The sequence below is a fragment of the Solanum tuberosum genome, unplaced genomic scaffold (genome assembly GCF_000226075.1).
Source record: "Solanum tuberosum cultivar DM 1-3 516 R44 unplaced genomic scaffold, SolTub_3.0 scf00096, whole genome shotgun sequence".
NCBI lineage: Eukaryota > Viridiplantae > Streptophyta > Magnoliopsida > Solanales > Solanaceae > Solanum > Solanum tuberosum.
In genome coordinates, this window is record NW_006239025.1 from 1,253,255 (window position 1) to 1,270,295 (window position 17,041).

A 17,041-nucleotide genomic window follows, 5' to 3' on the forward strand; every position below is an offset into this window, starting at 1 on the left:
CCCCCCCCCTCCTTATTTGCCCCCCCCCCCCCCCACCCCCACACGCACACTCTCTTCCACACGCAAGGGGGATATAACTTAAGAAGATTCCCTAAATAGCCTTCTCCTGAGCTGAGTACTGAGTTCCAGTTCGTCCAATGTATTACATGTGGTGAAATATTTGAGTTCACTTTGAAGATGTTGACAAAAAGGTACATTATCACTATGAGTGCCAGCACAGACAATGTCAACCTTACCTGTGGGTACTCGAGGTGGTGGTCGCAAAACCTTCGGGTCTGAGACTCTGACGCCAGCAGTTGCCTTTTCTGTTACTTGCCTATGATCAAACATAGGATTCTGCTGTGTTCTGGGGGGGATGGTACTGGAATTTACAGTAGATCTGTAACACATTTAAGAATATATGTAATGAAACCCCAAATAAGCAGACTGAAAAAGGAAAGGAGAGAGCAAAAGGGAAAAGGGGAATGCTCTAAGGTAACAGTTTTTCCAATGTGATGAACAAGTTAATATTCCAAATCCAAACTTCCTCGGGAGTAAGCAAGTACAACTTCTTTTCAGTCAGGTTACTTATCCAGCAAATACAAGAACAAACAAAAACTTCTTTTTTGGGAAGATAAAGTGAAGAGAAGCATAAAACATAAGGAACAGGACATATTCATTGACACAACCAACAAGACAAACAACTCATGGAATCATACCGCGGGAGAGAGACGTGCTTTCGACCAGGAGGTATTACTGGGCCACTTTTACCACTATTCTCCTCTAGATAAGCAAATTGCCTTCTGAAATTACCAATGGCACTGCAATTCAATGATTGTCGCACCGTCAGTCAGTAATGATATAGTGGTACAAGAAAATAGAGACTAGAAATAGTAGAGAAGTATATTACAACCTAGGATAGAGAAAATTTGCACCACTATTTCCAGCCATGTAGTCCTTCAGAAGTTGAGGATGATACTCTAGTATCTCCCTAAATATTAGTTCACGGATGTCATCCTTTGTGACCCTTCGTCGCTCAAACTCGAACTCCAGCTTCGAGATTGGTTGACTAGAAGGTTCCCTCTCAATCTTGGCCAGTCCCTTGAAGTACGGATCAGCCAAAGCCTAAAAGATAGGAGGAAAAACACAAAAAATGAAAATGAAATTAGAAACGGACAAGCACGTGGAGATGTCATTCACGTAATCTTAACATCAGGAATATATGAGGGAGTGTACCTCTTCAGCAGTTGGGCGATCCTTTGGATCAAATGCTAACAACCTCTGCAACAGTCGAAGTGCCAAAGGATCTGCTTTTCGAAATTTCTCAGTAAAAGGAACTGGGCTTTTTTTCTTCATATCTGTCAAATACTTCCTTGCCTTTTCATTACGAACCTGCACTCAAGAGGAGTACTCTTCTATCAACATGCTGTCAGGCAATGCTAACATCAGCAAAAAAAAAATTAACTGACAGCTCTTACCCCAGATACAATATCAACTGATGGCGTCCCTAGAAGATCAGTAATCAAATCCAACTGGTGAACAACACTTTTGCCCGGAAATAATGGTTTCCCCGTCAAAACCTCTGCAAAAATGCACCCGATGCTCCAGATATCAATAGCAGGTGTATACTGCAGGGAATTCATACACGAATTAGAAGACAAATCAGCAAAAACCTCAGTAAGGCCTTACTGAGAAATTGACGCAAGACCTAACACAGTTACCTGAAGAATAGAAAAATCAACGTCCAGGAGAGTTCAATAGTCCTCCCTGAACAAGAATGATTTCAACCTACACATCACTATTTAATACACTCAGAACTGAACAAAAATCTTCTATTCTAACCAGAAAGCCCTTCCTTTTAACACTATGTATACAAGTACCTTTTCACCTTTCTAAAGCATGGGAAAAGGGAGGCTTTATATGATGCCAAAAAAAGAATCTTAATAACTGAATCCAGCAAAAATAGGCGTGAATATGTTCTGTGACTATGCATGGGCTAGCAAGAAAGTGGCTAACTAATTGATGACTATAACTGTGTGACCCTACATTTGTTTGAGAGATAAATGGAGCATAAACACAATTGTGTCTAATACCTACTCATTTACAACACCCTTTGCAATGAGTTGGTTTTTTTCTGGTACGGCTCCCCAAGGGAGGGTGTTGGGAAAATTGAGAAGTAGTTTCACATATCTTTTGACAAAAAAGTATTTTGATCTATTAGAAGAACCACTAACATGAAGTTCTAGAATGGAACTCATAGATAAGGTTCAAAACAAAAAGTATCTTTTACATGAAAGTTAAAATAAGCTAAGCTGCACGCTATTCACATAAATTACCTTAGAGAAGAAAGACCCACATAGTTCTGGTGCACGGTACCACCTTGTAGCAACATAATCCTGCATGATGTATCAGAAGAAGACAAAAAATAAGAAAATTTCAGTCAAATCAAAGATTAAAATGAATGAAAATGTCCATCTTATAAAGCTTTCTATGATTTAAACTAAATCCAAGTAAATCTTATAGAAGGCTTTTGGCATAGGACTAACACGAAAGCTTACCGTCCAAAATATTGTGGTTGGAGCATCACTGAATGCAACCCTTGCCAATCCAAAATCACATATTTTGAGTTTACAATTTGCATTTGCCAATATATTTTTTGGCTTAAGATCTCGATGGTACATATTAGCTGAAATGAATATATATATATATATATATATGTGTCAGTCAAAACAGGGCTGAAAATAAACATCCTTAGGAGAAGTTGATGGCAGATATCATAATACCTATAGTTACCGAATTCACAAGACTTTTACCTGTGTGCATGAACTTCAATGCACGCAGCATCTGATACAGGAAAAAACGGTGGTGCTCATGTGTCAAGTCATCGTTGGCCTTAATAACATGATGAAGATCAGACTCCATAAGCTCAAAAACAACATAAATATCTCTGAACTCTCGTCTTGAAGGTGGTAAGATGATTCGCTTAATTTCAACAATATCAGGATGCCTTAGAAGTCTAAGCAATTTGACTTCACGCAGAATTCGAATTGCATCAGAAATGTGCTCAAAAATATCAGTTATTTTCTTTATAGCCACTTTCTCTCCTGTATGAGTGTCAATTGCAGCACAAACTACTCCATAACTTCCCTTGCCTACAACTTCCAAAATTTTATACCTATTAGCATCACCATACTCAGTGAAGAACTCCACTTCTTTGGAACTCTGTACAATCAGTAACAAAAACTCAGACATGTTTACAATAGTCTACTGACATAATAGGCAAACTAAATATAAGATAAAATCTGCATGTTGCTTGATATTCTCAAAGTGTATGTTGATGCAGTATCACTTAAATTCAGATCAGTAGACTTCTGTTGTAACATAAAGAGAATCAAGGATTAAGTTATGACTTGAATAGACAATACATTCCAATTTGAAAATCAGACTAGACAACCACGAAATACTATTTCAGAGTCAAACGAGGCCCGAGCAAAGGACTACAACATCAGATTACATTTCAAACTAACACAGCAGTTAGCATGAAGTAGAAGACCAGAATCTAGTAAAGGAAGAAAAGCAGAGGAAAACAAAGAACATTTCAAAACTATGAAAGAAAAGTAATAAGAATGCTGCCCTACAAAAAAGTCGAAACAATTTACCCCACAAGGGCATTTTCACAAGTATGTTAATTGGCAATATGCTTAAAGATTACTAAAATAACTTAGTCCTCCATATGCAAATCATCCATCTCTGTTTAATGAGTTACCTACCTACATTTCTAAATACTTTACATAGCAGCTAAAATTAGTCAACAACTTCATATGGTTAAGAGATTACTAAAATTTCTGATAATCAAACAACTTAGTCCTTCATATGCAAATTCTCCATCTCTGTTAAATAATATATTCTAAATAAACAACAGCCTAAATTAGTCAACAACTTCATATGGTTAGAAGATTACTAAAATTTCAGATAATCAAATAACTTAGTCCTCCATTAGCAGCTAAAATTAGTCAACAACTTCATGCTTCCTCAAACAAACAAACAGTTATATAATCCTCACAGCAGACTCAATCAATCAACTTTGGCTATAATGACTCGTCTTTTAAGGCAAATTAGGGTTCTTTACCAGATACCCTCAAATCTTAAAAGCTCGAAATAAGAAATCTCAATCAAGATCTCCTTTTTATTAAAGAATTTCAAAGAGGAAGATAAAGAAAGAAAGAAACCTTCTTGTGCTGATCTTGCTGCATCTTTTTGAAGACTTTAAACAATCTGGGCAACGAATAAATTCAAAAAAAGAGGATATCTTAGGATACCCTTTTCTTCTCTAGGTTCCCCTGATCTTAAACAGAAGATCAGATAAAAAATATCCAAAAATAAAACAAATCTCAACAACCCCAAATGGAATAAATCAGAGAATCAGCAGGAGTTTGCCCCCACCGACGCCAACTCCGTATTGAAACGTACTAACAAAGACCGAACCCCACTTGTGAAGAAACCAGTATGATTCTTATACACAAAAATAGTATCAGTTGAGCCTAAAATCCTACAAAAAATTAACAGAAAATGAACGAAGGGTCAAGAAAGAAGTAACCCTTTTTCGGGTTTTGAAAGATGGAGAAGAGAGAGAGAGAGAGAGAGAGAGCAACAAGGAGGCCAATTGAAGAGGAGGAAGAAAGGAGAGGAAAATTGGTGAGCTTTTCGGTCTTTTTAAAGGCAACAAAAGATTGTGGCTTTGCGTGTTTCTACGGTTGTGTTTTCCCCAAATATTTTCTAACTTTCTTTGTTTTATTCCATATTTAATTTGATCTCAGCTGACATTTACAACGCAGTTTACAAGAGAACATGTTTGATATGTGTAAATCGTGTATGTCTACTTGTTTAATTTTATTATAATTTAAATGTCTACTTATACATGCTTAAAGTTGAAGATCACATAGATTTTGATGTGTCTAGATTCTTTTGTCTCGGGATATATGAGATAAAAATTAAGTGTAATTTGTTCTAGATATATTGTGTCCAAGTGGATTCGCGTGTATCTAAAATACATAACAAATCCCACTTGTCTCTCTCCTACCTCGCTCTACACTCTCTTATGTATTTGGTACAGATACATATATCTAGTGTGATTCGTATGTATCTGAGATACTCTCCTCCCTCCCCATCTCGCTCGTCTCTCTTCCTATTTTAGTGTATCTGGTAACAAAAATATATGTATATAAGTGTATTAATACATGATTAAAAAAAACTCTTATTTGAAAGTATAGATAAAACTAGTATATATGATACGTATGTATGTCTAATAAGGTAATTTCTCATAAATTGAATTTAGTTGGACCCAATATAGGACAAATAATGATACAAAAATCTTTTGTTTGTTATTTTATTTATACTTGAGAATTTTGTAGGTACACATTGGCATATGGGAAGCGCAAGGGGCGTATGTAACTTTTCGACTAACAATTCATCTAAATTTATAATTTACTATATGAAGTATAAATACATTATAAAAATACACTAAAATGTCAGTAAATATTTAAATCTAAAGGGATTATTTTAATATCACAATAAAGTCAATGTTAAAAATCTTGAAATTTGAATATCTTTAGTAATGGTTCTATTGTGTAATTTATTCTCATAACAAGTGACTTCTTAGTTAATCATATTTTTAGATTTGTTTTTGCTCATTAATATGAGATCATATTTAGCTCATCATTCGTATTGAACGTTACTTTATTGTATACTATCTATAAAGATTATGAAATTATATTTTATTTAAGTTGAGAATTTATTGAAAATAATGTACCTCTACAAAATGACAAGATAAGATTTATTCTTTTGAAATTTTATTTATGAGATTACATTAAATATTAGTAATGAAACTTTAAATTTAGTTAGGTATAAGATTTCCCCACTAATTATAAGGACAAAAGTTAGATTATGTTGCGATCCACTAAGATAATGATTTTGAATATTCTATAAAAATTATAGTAAAATCAAGTTCATTAATGCACTTTACCAAATTAAGTACAAAATATTTATTTGTTACCTTTTTCTTTTTTACTATTTGCATTATCCAACTCCATAATGTAAATCATTGTTGTATTGTCACTATTATGGAAAGTCAATTCCTTCTTAATTAATATTTCTTTTACTTAATTGTTTTTGTCAAACCATGCAAGTGTTTTATTAATTAAGAGTGAAGAAACTGTCAATTGAATTGTAACCATTCAACAACCATTAATTAAAATTATATAATCATCAATTAGAATACCGACATCATTACTTTTCACCTAAATTAGGTTTGAAAATTATCTCCTGTTTTTTTTATCGATATTTGATACCTATATTAAAGGCTGACTTATCCGAATTCACGTTGCGTAAGGCTAGCACACCCTCCTAAAAAAATTTATATCCAAGATTCGAACTCAAAACATCTGATTACGAAAGAAACAACTATACAACACACAAAATTGATTAAAAAAAACTTAGTTGCCCTATCACATAAAAATAGATAAGGTTATTCTCTTATCGTTCATTGACCACATTTGTATTATCACAATTATTATAAAAAAATTCCATTGAAAAAATCAACTTAACATAAGAAAAAAAAAAGGACAAGGGACTGTCGGTGATTGAAACAACTCTGGACATGTGTCATGGATAAAATTTTCTATTGAATAATTTATTAGTTTATCCTTCCAAATATTTTTAAATTTTAATTAAAAAATGAATATCACGTGGTTTATTACATTTAGGTTAGGTGGACCTATCAAAAAACCCAATGGTGAGAGTTGTAGGGTTGGTGGGGTTGGTTTGATAGAACAATTTGATTAAAATATTACTCCTTATTTATTTAATTTGATACAAGAAAAATATTATTGTGGAAAAAATTATTTTACGACGCATATTTAGAGGCGAATTCAAAATTTCAAAATAACATGTGCACTATTACATATTCATGTCACCCATTTTCTTATGCATAAATTTGCCACTATTTACATCCGATCAATCATGTAATACAAGAATTTTTTATACACAAATTTTGACATTAATTGTGATTTTTTTTTATATATATATACTTTAATATTAAATCAACTAAGGTTAATTAAAATGATTGATTGAGTGTGAGCAACATTTTAAAACTTCCCTATATTCTTTAAAATTTAATATCTTATAGTATATTTTACTTTTTGTGACACTTCTTTTTAAGTCAATTCAAATAAATAACATATTCTTATTATATATATATATATATATATATATATATATTAATGAGATGATTTAGATACATAACATATTTCATAAAAAGAAATTCTTTCATTCTTAAACCCACCGTGCAATTAGATATTTTTATATAAATTGGGACAGACTGAAGTAGTATTAGTTATAAAAATGCCTATCAAATTTATCATACATATTCTTTAATACATGAAATTTTAGTAGCTTAGTTGGAGAGTTACCTAAATTTCCACCTTTGTTGTGAGGATTCGATTCTCCGCATTATGATCCCTTCCCAGTTCCCCCATCTCCCTTTCCCCCGGCCACCACAATTTTAAAATAATACTATATATTTTTCAATACTTCAATATTTGGAACAATAAAAGTAAATTTTAGAAAAAGAAAGGCATTCTTAATAGTTGTATTGACTAATAATTTGAAATATATATATATTTTAATATATGGGACCTCTTTTATATGAAAGAGACCACCCAAAGTTGATGGTGAAATATGGGGTGGTGGGCGTGGGGGAATGACGTCGATAAAGACAACCCATGTGTGTCTAGGAATTTTTTTCCCCATTAATTTAAACTCGTATCAAAATTAATAAAAAAAAGTTTAATTGAATAATTTATTTTTTTATATATTTGGATTCGAATCTAAAATCATGAAGTTATACTATTCCTTCTTCCACAACCCTATTTCTATGTTTTATGTAATTTGTTGGAACTTAAAAAATAATAATACATTTTTATAAAGTATTAATCAAGATTCATATGCATCACATCTTAAAAAAATATAAAGTCACAAATGTTTTAGAATACATTACTACTCATTGACCTTAATACTTCATCGAATTCATTGGACGGTGCTTGACTAATTGTATAATTTTAAGATAAAAAATAAAACGTTTGACATGTAAAATCAATATATTATATATTACATTCTTTCTTATAACCTATAGGAACACGACATTAAGGGAAGACGGAAAAAATAAAAATTATTTTCTAAATTCTAAATATAAAAGAAATGATTAACGTTTTCTCTGAAACATATTAAAAGGAAATTGGATAACTATATTTTGGTCCCTAAGTTGTTGATGAATTCTTGTTTTTAGTTTTTGTTATATCTGATTAAACATATTTAACATTATTTACTTAATAAAAAATGTACAGTTTGGTCCTTTCATAAAGAAAATATATCATATCTAGACTATTTTAACAACTATATTATCCTTGAATATGGAATAACCGCACAATTTAACATAATACATCAATATTAAATTGTTTAATAATTCATTAAATTTGTGAATATTCATTTAGTGATAAGAATTACATATATTAATTCATTGAAGGCCAAATGTACATAATCATAAATTAGAAGGACCAAAATATAAATTATCAATATTGAAGGACTAAATGTACTAAGCCCCCCACCCCACCCCACCTCCACCCCAAAAGGAATGTGTTTCAAAATAACATGAAATATGTGGGGACAAATCTAGGGTGTGGGGTGCGGGTTATCGAGAACTCAATAGCTTTTGCATAGATTGTGTATTCATATTGAGAAATCTATCAAACACATAACAAATATTAAATAACAAGATAGTCTCTTGATCTAGTGATAGAAAAAAGAATTTGCTTTTAACTTTGTAATTGCGGTCTTTGATTAGGGTTTAATTTGATTCCTCTTGAGCACATAAAATAAAGTGTTTTGTTTTTAAAAATAATAATAATAATAATTGGTGAAAATCAATTCATTATAAATCTTGAATCTCCCTCTAAAAATACGAAGACATGCATAAACTAATTTGAACGCCATCAACTTTTAAATCCACTTATAAAAATATGAAAATAAACCAAAGCTAATTTAGTCGACATTAAATTTTGAATTTACCTCCAAACAATATGAAAATATGCACAAGTTAATTCAAATATCACCGAGAACAACACAAGGAACAAGAACTAGTTATGTAGTCTTGTTCATAGACATTGGTAGTTACAACTTGCAATGGACTACACCAACCACAAAAAAATAGATATAAAATTAGAATATGCTTTTTATTTATTTTCTGTTTAGTCAATTGTGGTGTATCTTATTTTATATTATATATATATTCCAAAATGGCATTGCCTTGGTCCTTTGGATGCTTCCTATCACTATTACAACTTTTTATTTACTTTTTTGTTCTTTCTCTGTGTGGTCCGTCCGTCCTTGTTTTTTTCCTAATGAATCATTATCATTTTGATACTAAGGTGCTGCTTTTTCTGAGGTATCATTATAATAAAAATAATAAATAATATACTTTATTTAATTAATTATAATATTATTTATGGACTCGATTATTATATAAGTCGCTAACAGATAAATCTCGAATGTTTTCTTTCACTCATTACTAATCAATTCGTGCAACTTGGATTATTATTTTTTGTATCCATAGACAATTAATTACTTGACAAACCTTTTATTTTCATTGAAACATCGTTGGTATTGATATTATTCCATCCTTCAAAAGATGTATGACCTTATCTTGCTAATTGACCTCTTTTTTGTGTGACTAGAAATGTTCAATGAATACTTTTCAATTGTGTCATCCCCCTTATTTTTTATACTTCCTAAGGTTTCAGTCGTTTTCTACTTGTTATTATATTTACTTTTATTTTTTTCAAGTATTCATTCGATAGAATTTCTCCATCTCTAATTATAAGATTTGAATTAACTCGTTTTTCTTATTTAATTTTACTTGAAGCAATAATTAATTTGAAGTATTTTAAAATGGTTGAGAATTTCTTTACATATTTAATTTATTACAGGACTAACAGCAATTTTATATACCATTCAAGTTATTGTTTTTAAATATATATAATTTTTTTGATGAATAAACTAATTTTTTGAGATAATAACTATTAATCAAATAATTCTTTTTTAAAAAAAACAAACTTCCAATATCACTGAGTATATGCACTAACTTTTTATGATCAATAAATTCACTCTTTTTTTCCAACTGCAAATTGATTTTAACTCAATCATTGTTATGTAGTCAGGCTTTACATTATTTTTTTCTAGTTTTATTTACCACAAGATAATTGCATAAAACGTGACAAAAAGATGACCACTATTTTACTGTCAAAAAACAGAAAACACCGCGTAATACCTTTTCATTTTCTCTTTTGTCGTTTCACTTATTTAAATGACACAATTTTTTTCTTAATAAAATTTTGTGTAGTTAATAATATATATTATCTTTGCGATAATAATAAGTAAATTTCACAAGTAGAACAGAAAAAAGATAAATTTTACGAAAATTATGCTTATCTTTGTGGATAATACATTTACATAAAATAGAATGGGACTAGGGAGTACATAAGTTAAAACTGTAGTCAGCAGAAATACTTAAATAAAAATGTTTTTGCCCAATATTTTTTTTTCTAAACAAAAAGACCTGAGATGGAGAGATAAAAATATTATATTAAAAGATTAAAATAAAATAAATGGAGAGATTTTCAACGGAATTTTCCCGTTACGTATTTGATTTAAGTCCAAATAAGTGTTCATATAATTCCAACCAAAAGGTCCTCATCCTTTGCAAGAGTTGATATTTTGGACTTTCTTTTCACCGTCGTTAAGAACAAATAAATAGTTCAATACACAAAGCATCTCACGTTAATAGAGTCTAAAAAAGATCACGTCCTACGAAGAAATGAAAAACAAACAAACACGTTATTCACATTTGTGCAAAAATTGTATTATAAGCCAAATCATTTGCATTCGTCCTTTTGAAAACAAAATCAACCGTTAAATCCATCACTCTTTTTTCTGCATTATTGATTGGCTTAGGTAAGAATCTAAAAAAATTAGGTTAGGTATGGAATTTGGGTGTATTTATTAAGTTTTGGTAACCAAAAAGTGTATGAATATAGATAGTTTGAATTAAAATAACTGCACCTAATGTTATAAAGGTGTATTCATCGTAAAAAATTATCCGCATCAGATATTTACAACAGATACGTGATATGTGTTTAACACAACTATTACTTGACCATAATCAAATACTCCTATATTTTCACTTCATGCAATCAAACTTGAAACTAAATGGCAACACAAAAAAGAAGCACAAGAATACTAGCAAAACTAATATAAGTAAATCAGTCAGAAACAAGAGGCTTATATCATTCAAGTTTTTCAAAGCTGGCAATCTTTTCAGCAACAATCAGTAACGATTAATCGTTAACGAAAATACTAGCTATGCTAACCAACTTCCTGGAGTTATTTATCAGCTGAGATGACAGAAGCACAAGAAAAGAACAATTTATCGAAAACTATGCTACACCAGAAGTTCTTCAGAAAAAGCTAGAGTAAGTATTTCAGAGCTGTATCTTGAATCCCCAATTCAACAAGCAAAATATGCAGATTAGCGCTACTTCCCGAAGTTAACAAGTGCTCCACCGAAGTCCTGAATTATATCAGATGCACAAGTGTGGTGGTTTAGAAGGAAAGTGGAAAAAATTTACCAAAAGAAAAGAGCAAATAGATAGTATTTGTTCACCTCTTTATGAAAATCAAGAGTCCGGAACTTCAACTCATCAACCTGAGAACCTTCCTATCAAGAAATAAATGAAAAGTCTTTTCACCAACGCAAAGCAATACTGTTTCAATAACCAGAAATCGGAACTTGATTGAACCACATACAACAGAGGCATACATGAGGGAAGAGGGGTATTCAAATTTCATTACTATCACAGTTTATAACAAAGTCAGATTTGGTTTGTTGTTCATCTTTCATCCAAATTCTAATTTTCGGTTTCAACATATTTGGACAACCAATGTATATGCCGAGATTATGAAGACAACATTATCTTATTATTTATTCCTTTAAGCTTGTGGCCTTAAAACATGTTATGTGGAAAGTTAGAATCGAAGAGTTGCCAAAAAAAGAAGAAAGAGACATTTTTTTGAAATGGAAAAGGAAAGTAAGACAAACAAATTAAAACGGAGGAGTAATTGTCAACTGGAACTTCATCTAGATCCCCCTGTGTTCCCTCTCATTTAATTCTTCCTAGGAGACTGTCTTTTTGAACAGTCTTTTTTTTTTCTCCTATGATTAGGGTAAAGCACCAACTAATATAATCCGAAGTTCTAAACATTTAGAAGACTACCTCTTACTTTTTTGTACAAGGAGATGATAAAGGAAACTCCGAGTCTTCAAGCTGACTGAAGAAGATTGAACACTGCTCTCTTCTCGGGCATGCTTGGAATGGCTCCCTTCACTTGAACACATAGAGAAGCTGCTGCAGCTGTAAATGCACAAGCCTTTATTAGATATGTAACTACAACAACAACATACCCAATATGATCCCACGAGTGAGGTCTGGGGAAGTGAGATGTACGCAGACCTCATCCCTACTTGTGGGATAGAGAGGTTGTCTCCGATAGACCCTCAGCTCAAGAAAAAAGCTTTACGAAACATGTTTGAAGAAAAAATATAAGAGTAAAGAAGCTGAAACAAAAATTGGGAGAAAGCACCAGCATGCTTACCAGCAAATCTCAAACATTCCTCTTTAGATTTACCCTCCACTAGGGCCACTGCAAAAGCAGCTGTAAAAGTGTCACCAGCTCCTGTTGTATCAATGACTTTTGCAGCTTTAATAATGGGTTGCCGCAAGGGTTCCTCTCCTTTGGTGAAAAGAGCAGATCCATTGGCCCCAAGCTTAACAAGGACCTGGTTAACTCCCTGGGAAACAAAAGAGCATGGAAACATCATTCCACAAAATCAAATTGATATATTACAAATTTACAGATATCTATTGTAATTTGTGACACCCCAAACATTGAGCAAGAAATCAGGAAACGTAGCTAAATCTAACTAGGAATGTCCTACTAGGTCGGTGGACCAAACCAGAGCCCCACAAACAACAAAGCATTAAGTCATCATATTTATAAGGAGAAGCAAAGCCATCACCAGACATTTATGATTCAGCAAGCAAAAGCCTATCAGGACCTATACATTTTGCAAAATCAATAAGGGCAGGTAACTATAACACATCAAAAGGGACTGTTAAATTCAGACCCCGAAAATGTAACTCGGATAGTTATTTTGGGTCACGGATAAAGTCTAAATCAAGTGAAATGCTGCAAGAATATGTCCTGAATTTAGGATGCAAACTTTAGGAAAAATGAATAAACAGGTACATGAAAAACAGACCAGGTCATAGCACTGCTCCACTGCATTGCTGATTTGTTCGAAATTTCCAGTTGGCATTTTTGTTATGCGAGCCAGCTCAGTTTCATTTGGGCTGAAAATCTCAACACAACGAAGAAGTTCTAGAGGGATTGGAGAATCCGCTCCACCTGCATCTAGAATAACTGGAACACCTGCATTCCTGGCAGCCTGAAGATACCAAGATGTTTAAAGAAGCATATCAGCCAAAAACACTTGACATCTTCATGACACATGTGGGCACACACACACTCACGAAAACACACACACAAATATACTTCCTTCATTTCAATAAATGATGATGATTGATTAGATATGGAGCTCAAGATAGTAATTGCCTTGTGTATTATTTTAGTAGTGGAAGAAATATTAAAACTGTTTTTGGAAAGTTAGTTTGATAAAGAAAATATCACATCAGAGATTGAAATTTAAACAGCTAAATGAATTTGAATTCGTCAAAGTAGCATAAAGTAAGTAATACATCAATGGAATAGTATTTTGGAATGCCAAAAAAGAAAAGAGTATCACAGAAAACTCAATGAAAGTAAGCTCTCTCCAATTTTATGTAAAAGAAGGATATTTCCCTTCTCAGTGCGCGAAACTCACAATTACAACTGGTTAAGCTGATCTGACAGTGACCTTAATCATCCAAGTAAACATTAGAAAAGATATCCAAGGCAAATTTTAATTTACCTCAAGAAAAAGGTAGGTGGGGAAAATACATTATTATGATCTACCTTCTTTTTTTGCATCACCATCTCCTTTCATGCTTAGTATACTAGCGGAAGACATCTCAGGACCCCCTATTAGTACACTAGTAACTCACTCGAGTCCCCGTTAGAAGCATCTTTTTGGATAGGGTCCCATGTCCCCGCTTCTTTCAGTAACGACTCCTTAATTGATCGCCCCCTAATCACTACTACTGTAAGTAACTACTGTAATGATGCTGGACCAAGCCAGCACAATGCTCCTTGTACTGCTTCACAGTTTAGTTAATAACTTAATATAATATAATCTCCTGTTTTGCCCAAAAAGAAAATGATCTACCTTTCTTTACTTACGTATGATAACAGTTCCTCAAAAGGAGAACCTTAGTCCTTAGTTTCAGCAAAAACATAAAAACAAGATAGCTTAAAAGAAATACTGAAATAGTGAGAAAATATAAATATTGTAAAGATATGACACGTGTGCCTAACTCAACCCCAAAAGCTAGCACTTGAGGGGAGTACTGCCCAGGTCCATCTAAGCAAACCATCCGTCCGTTCACCAACCAATGTGGGGTTATAACCCATTCTAACACCCCATTCACATCCAGGCCTGATTGAAACGTGGACCAGGTTTCCCAATTTTGATACCATGTAAAGGCATGACACCCAGGCCTAACTTGATACCATGTAAAGCTATAGCACCCGAGCCTAACTCGCATTGTCCAACTACATATTATTAAACCATCATTCCATTCCCTAACCAATGTGGACAGTAACCCACCCTAACATATTCGATTCTAAGTTTAACAAATCCACACACAAATTGAATTTCGCCTAATTGAATATAGCCATTGAGAAATCAAACATAAAACCGAAAAGCTCAAACCTTTGCAACTTGGATGTTAACAAAATCTGGAATTTCCCTCTGGAGCAACACAATCCCTGCACTTCTCACAATCTCCAAATCCTCATATGACAATTCATCAGGCCAACAAGACATGTTTGCACCACCAACAATAATAATCGAATTCTCCCCATCAGACTGAAGCATCACCACAGCATTTCCAGTTGGAGCATTAGAAACAGTAGTAAGGTGATCCACACAAACTCCACCACTCTCTAAAGCTTCAGTAATCAATTTCCCATGAGCATCTTCACCAACTTGACCAACAAAAAAAGTTGGATAATCAAGCTTTCCACCACAAACAGCTTGATTAGCCCCTTTTCCACCAGCCAATGTTTGACCTGTTTTGGCTGAAATTGTTTCCCCTTCTTTTGGTAACCTATCAATCTCCACATAGATATCTGCATTAGCTGATCCAACTACAACCAATGGAGGCTTTGATTCTTTCAAGATTGGTTGATTTGTGTTCTCTGAAGCAAAACAAGAGATGGGTTTCACTTTTCTTGATATGGGGTTGTTGTTTTTGCCATTAAATTGAACTGGGTGACTGTAAAGATTGAAACTTTCTGGGTTTTTGAGGTTGTTTAGGGATGTTGGGTGCCAATACTTTGATTGTAAAGGTGTTGTTAGACCTTTCATGTTTTCTACACTATCCCTCTTTTCTTCTTCTTCTTCAAAATTTTGCTTTGGCGTTTGAGTCATTCTTGATTGAGAGTAATTGATGGAGACGCCCCATGTGACAAAACAATAGTATTTTATTACGAATTACACGTCGGATCCAGGTAAGTGCACAGATAACCTATCCAGTTTTTATAGGACTCTCTCTAATTTATAGTCAAATTGTTTAATATTTGGATAAAACTTACTGAAACTAGAGTTGTCAAAAAGGGTCAGCCTAGTCCCACCCGTTCCAAATCTCGTGGGTCAAAAAATTTGAAAGGCTAGGGCAGGCTGACCCTTAATTTGAAAGGGCCTAAAAATTTTCAACCCAATCCTAGAAGGGTTGCGGGCAGGGGCGGGCTAGCCTTTTTTTTTTCTTTCATTTTTTGTTCTTTTCAAACTTAAAATAATATGACATCAAGAAGATTTTCAAATCAAATATGACAAACAATGGTGTTTTTTCAATAACACAAGCAAAAAAATTCAGTGTGATTAGCATGTATCTAGGATACTAGATACGCGAGATAGATGTATTTGGTGTGATGCATCCCACATACCCGAGCGAGATAAGAAAGTGGCGAGCGAGATGGGAAGGAGGCGAGGGTGTGGGATTCGTCAATGTATCCTAGATACATGCATAGAGTATATCTAAAACAAATAACACATAATTTTGAGTCTATGTGTCTCTGGACACACCAATATCTGGTAAGATTCATACTATTACAACATAACGTGCATCTAAGTAATTAGCTCATACACTAGTGAAAATCCTATAAGTTACCCCAAAATAAATAGTTTTGGCCCATGGGCCGACTCTGGCCTGATCTCGCTTAAGCCTCAAGGAGCAAGGCTTATATGGATCAGGCTTATAAGCCCTAGTTTTGAAGGGGCTTGAAAAATCTTATTCCCAACCCTACCCCGATAACGGGTTGGGCCACCAGCCCCATGGGCTAAGCCCATTTTGATGGCTCTGGGAAAAATTATATAATTATACAAATATTTTAATTATATTAATTAATTCTTCCTATAATTTGAACTAATTAATAGTTTTATATCAAAATTGAAGTTAGACACACCCGGATATATGTATTTTTGCTATCATATATACTTTGAAACACAATACATAAGGAAAAAAATACTGAGCGAGGATATACGAGTGAGGCGAGTGAGATAGGAAGGAGGCAAGAGTGACAACATGTGTACGTGAATCACACTAGATATATGTATCCAAAATACAAGATACAATCCAAGACATTCTGAAATGGAAATACATGGGAGGGAGACGAGCAGCGAGCGAGAGAGTCAATATATCTCAAATATATGTAAATCACACTGGGATACAATGTATCT

The 17,041-nt window shown here is 33.2% G+C and overlaps 2 protein-coding genes across 5 annotated transcripts in view; both read right to left on the reverse strand.

Annotated features, from left to right (window-relative positions):
- The window catches only part of LOC102590770 (mitogen-activated protein kinase 19-like), a 5,830-nt gene extending 1,134 nt beyond the window's left edge, over positions 1–4,696 (reverse strand). The window contains exons 1-9 of the mRNA XM_006348278.2: positions 4,209–4,696; positions 2,793–3,201; positions 2,538–2,665; positions 2,316–2,375; positions 1,458–1,607; positions 1,216–1,371; positions 893–1,104; positions 699–800; positions 237–379 (exon numbers count right to left, since the gene is read on the reverse strand). Of these exons, the coding sequence (XP_006348340.1) occupies positions 237–379; positions 699–800; positions 893–1,104; positions 1,216–1,371; positions 1,458–1,607; positions 2,316–2,375; positions 2,538–2,665; positions 2,793–3,201; positions 4,209–4,232 (1,384 nt within the window). The 5' untranslated portion in view covers positions 4,233–4,696. The remainder of the gene's footprint in view (positions 1–236; positions 380–698; positions 801–892; positions 1,105–1,215; positions 1,372–1,457; positions 1,608–2,315; positions 2,376–2,537; positions 2,666–2,792; positions 3,202–4,208) is intronic.
- A 6,616-nt stretch (positions 4,697–11,312) lies between these two features.
- LOC102591122 (ribokinase) lies at positions 11,313–15,771 on the reverse strand. Of its 4 annotated transcripts, none has more exons than XM_015309168.1 (6): positions 15,014–15,771; positions 13,406–13,591; positions 12,739–12,934; positions 12,367–12,497; positions 11,750–11,799; positions 11,313–11,656 (listed from the first exon to the last, which is right to left on the reverse strand). In XM_015309168.1, the coding sequence occupies exons 1-4, from the start codon at positions 15,731–15,733 to the stop codon at positions 12,406–12,408; spliced, it is 1,194 nt and encodes a 397-aa protein (XP_015164654.1). In that variant the 5' UTR covers positions 15,734–15,771; the 3' UTR covers positions 11,313–11,656; positions 11,750–11,799; positions 12,367–12,405. The 4 variants fall into 4 exon arrangements, with proteins under 4 accessions (XP_015164654.1, XP_006348343.1, XP_006348341.1 ...); XM_006348281.2 differs by having other exon boundaries at positions 11,750–11,803; XM_006348279.2 differs by having other exon boundaries at positions 12,360–12,497.
- Positions 15,772–17,041: the final 1,270 nt, after the last annotated feature.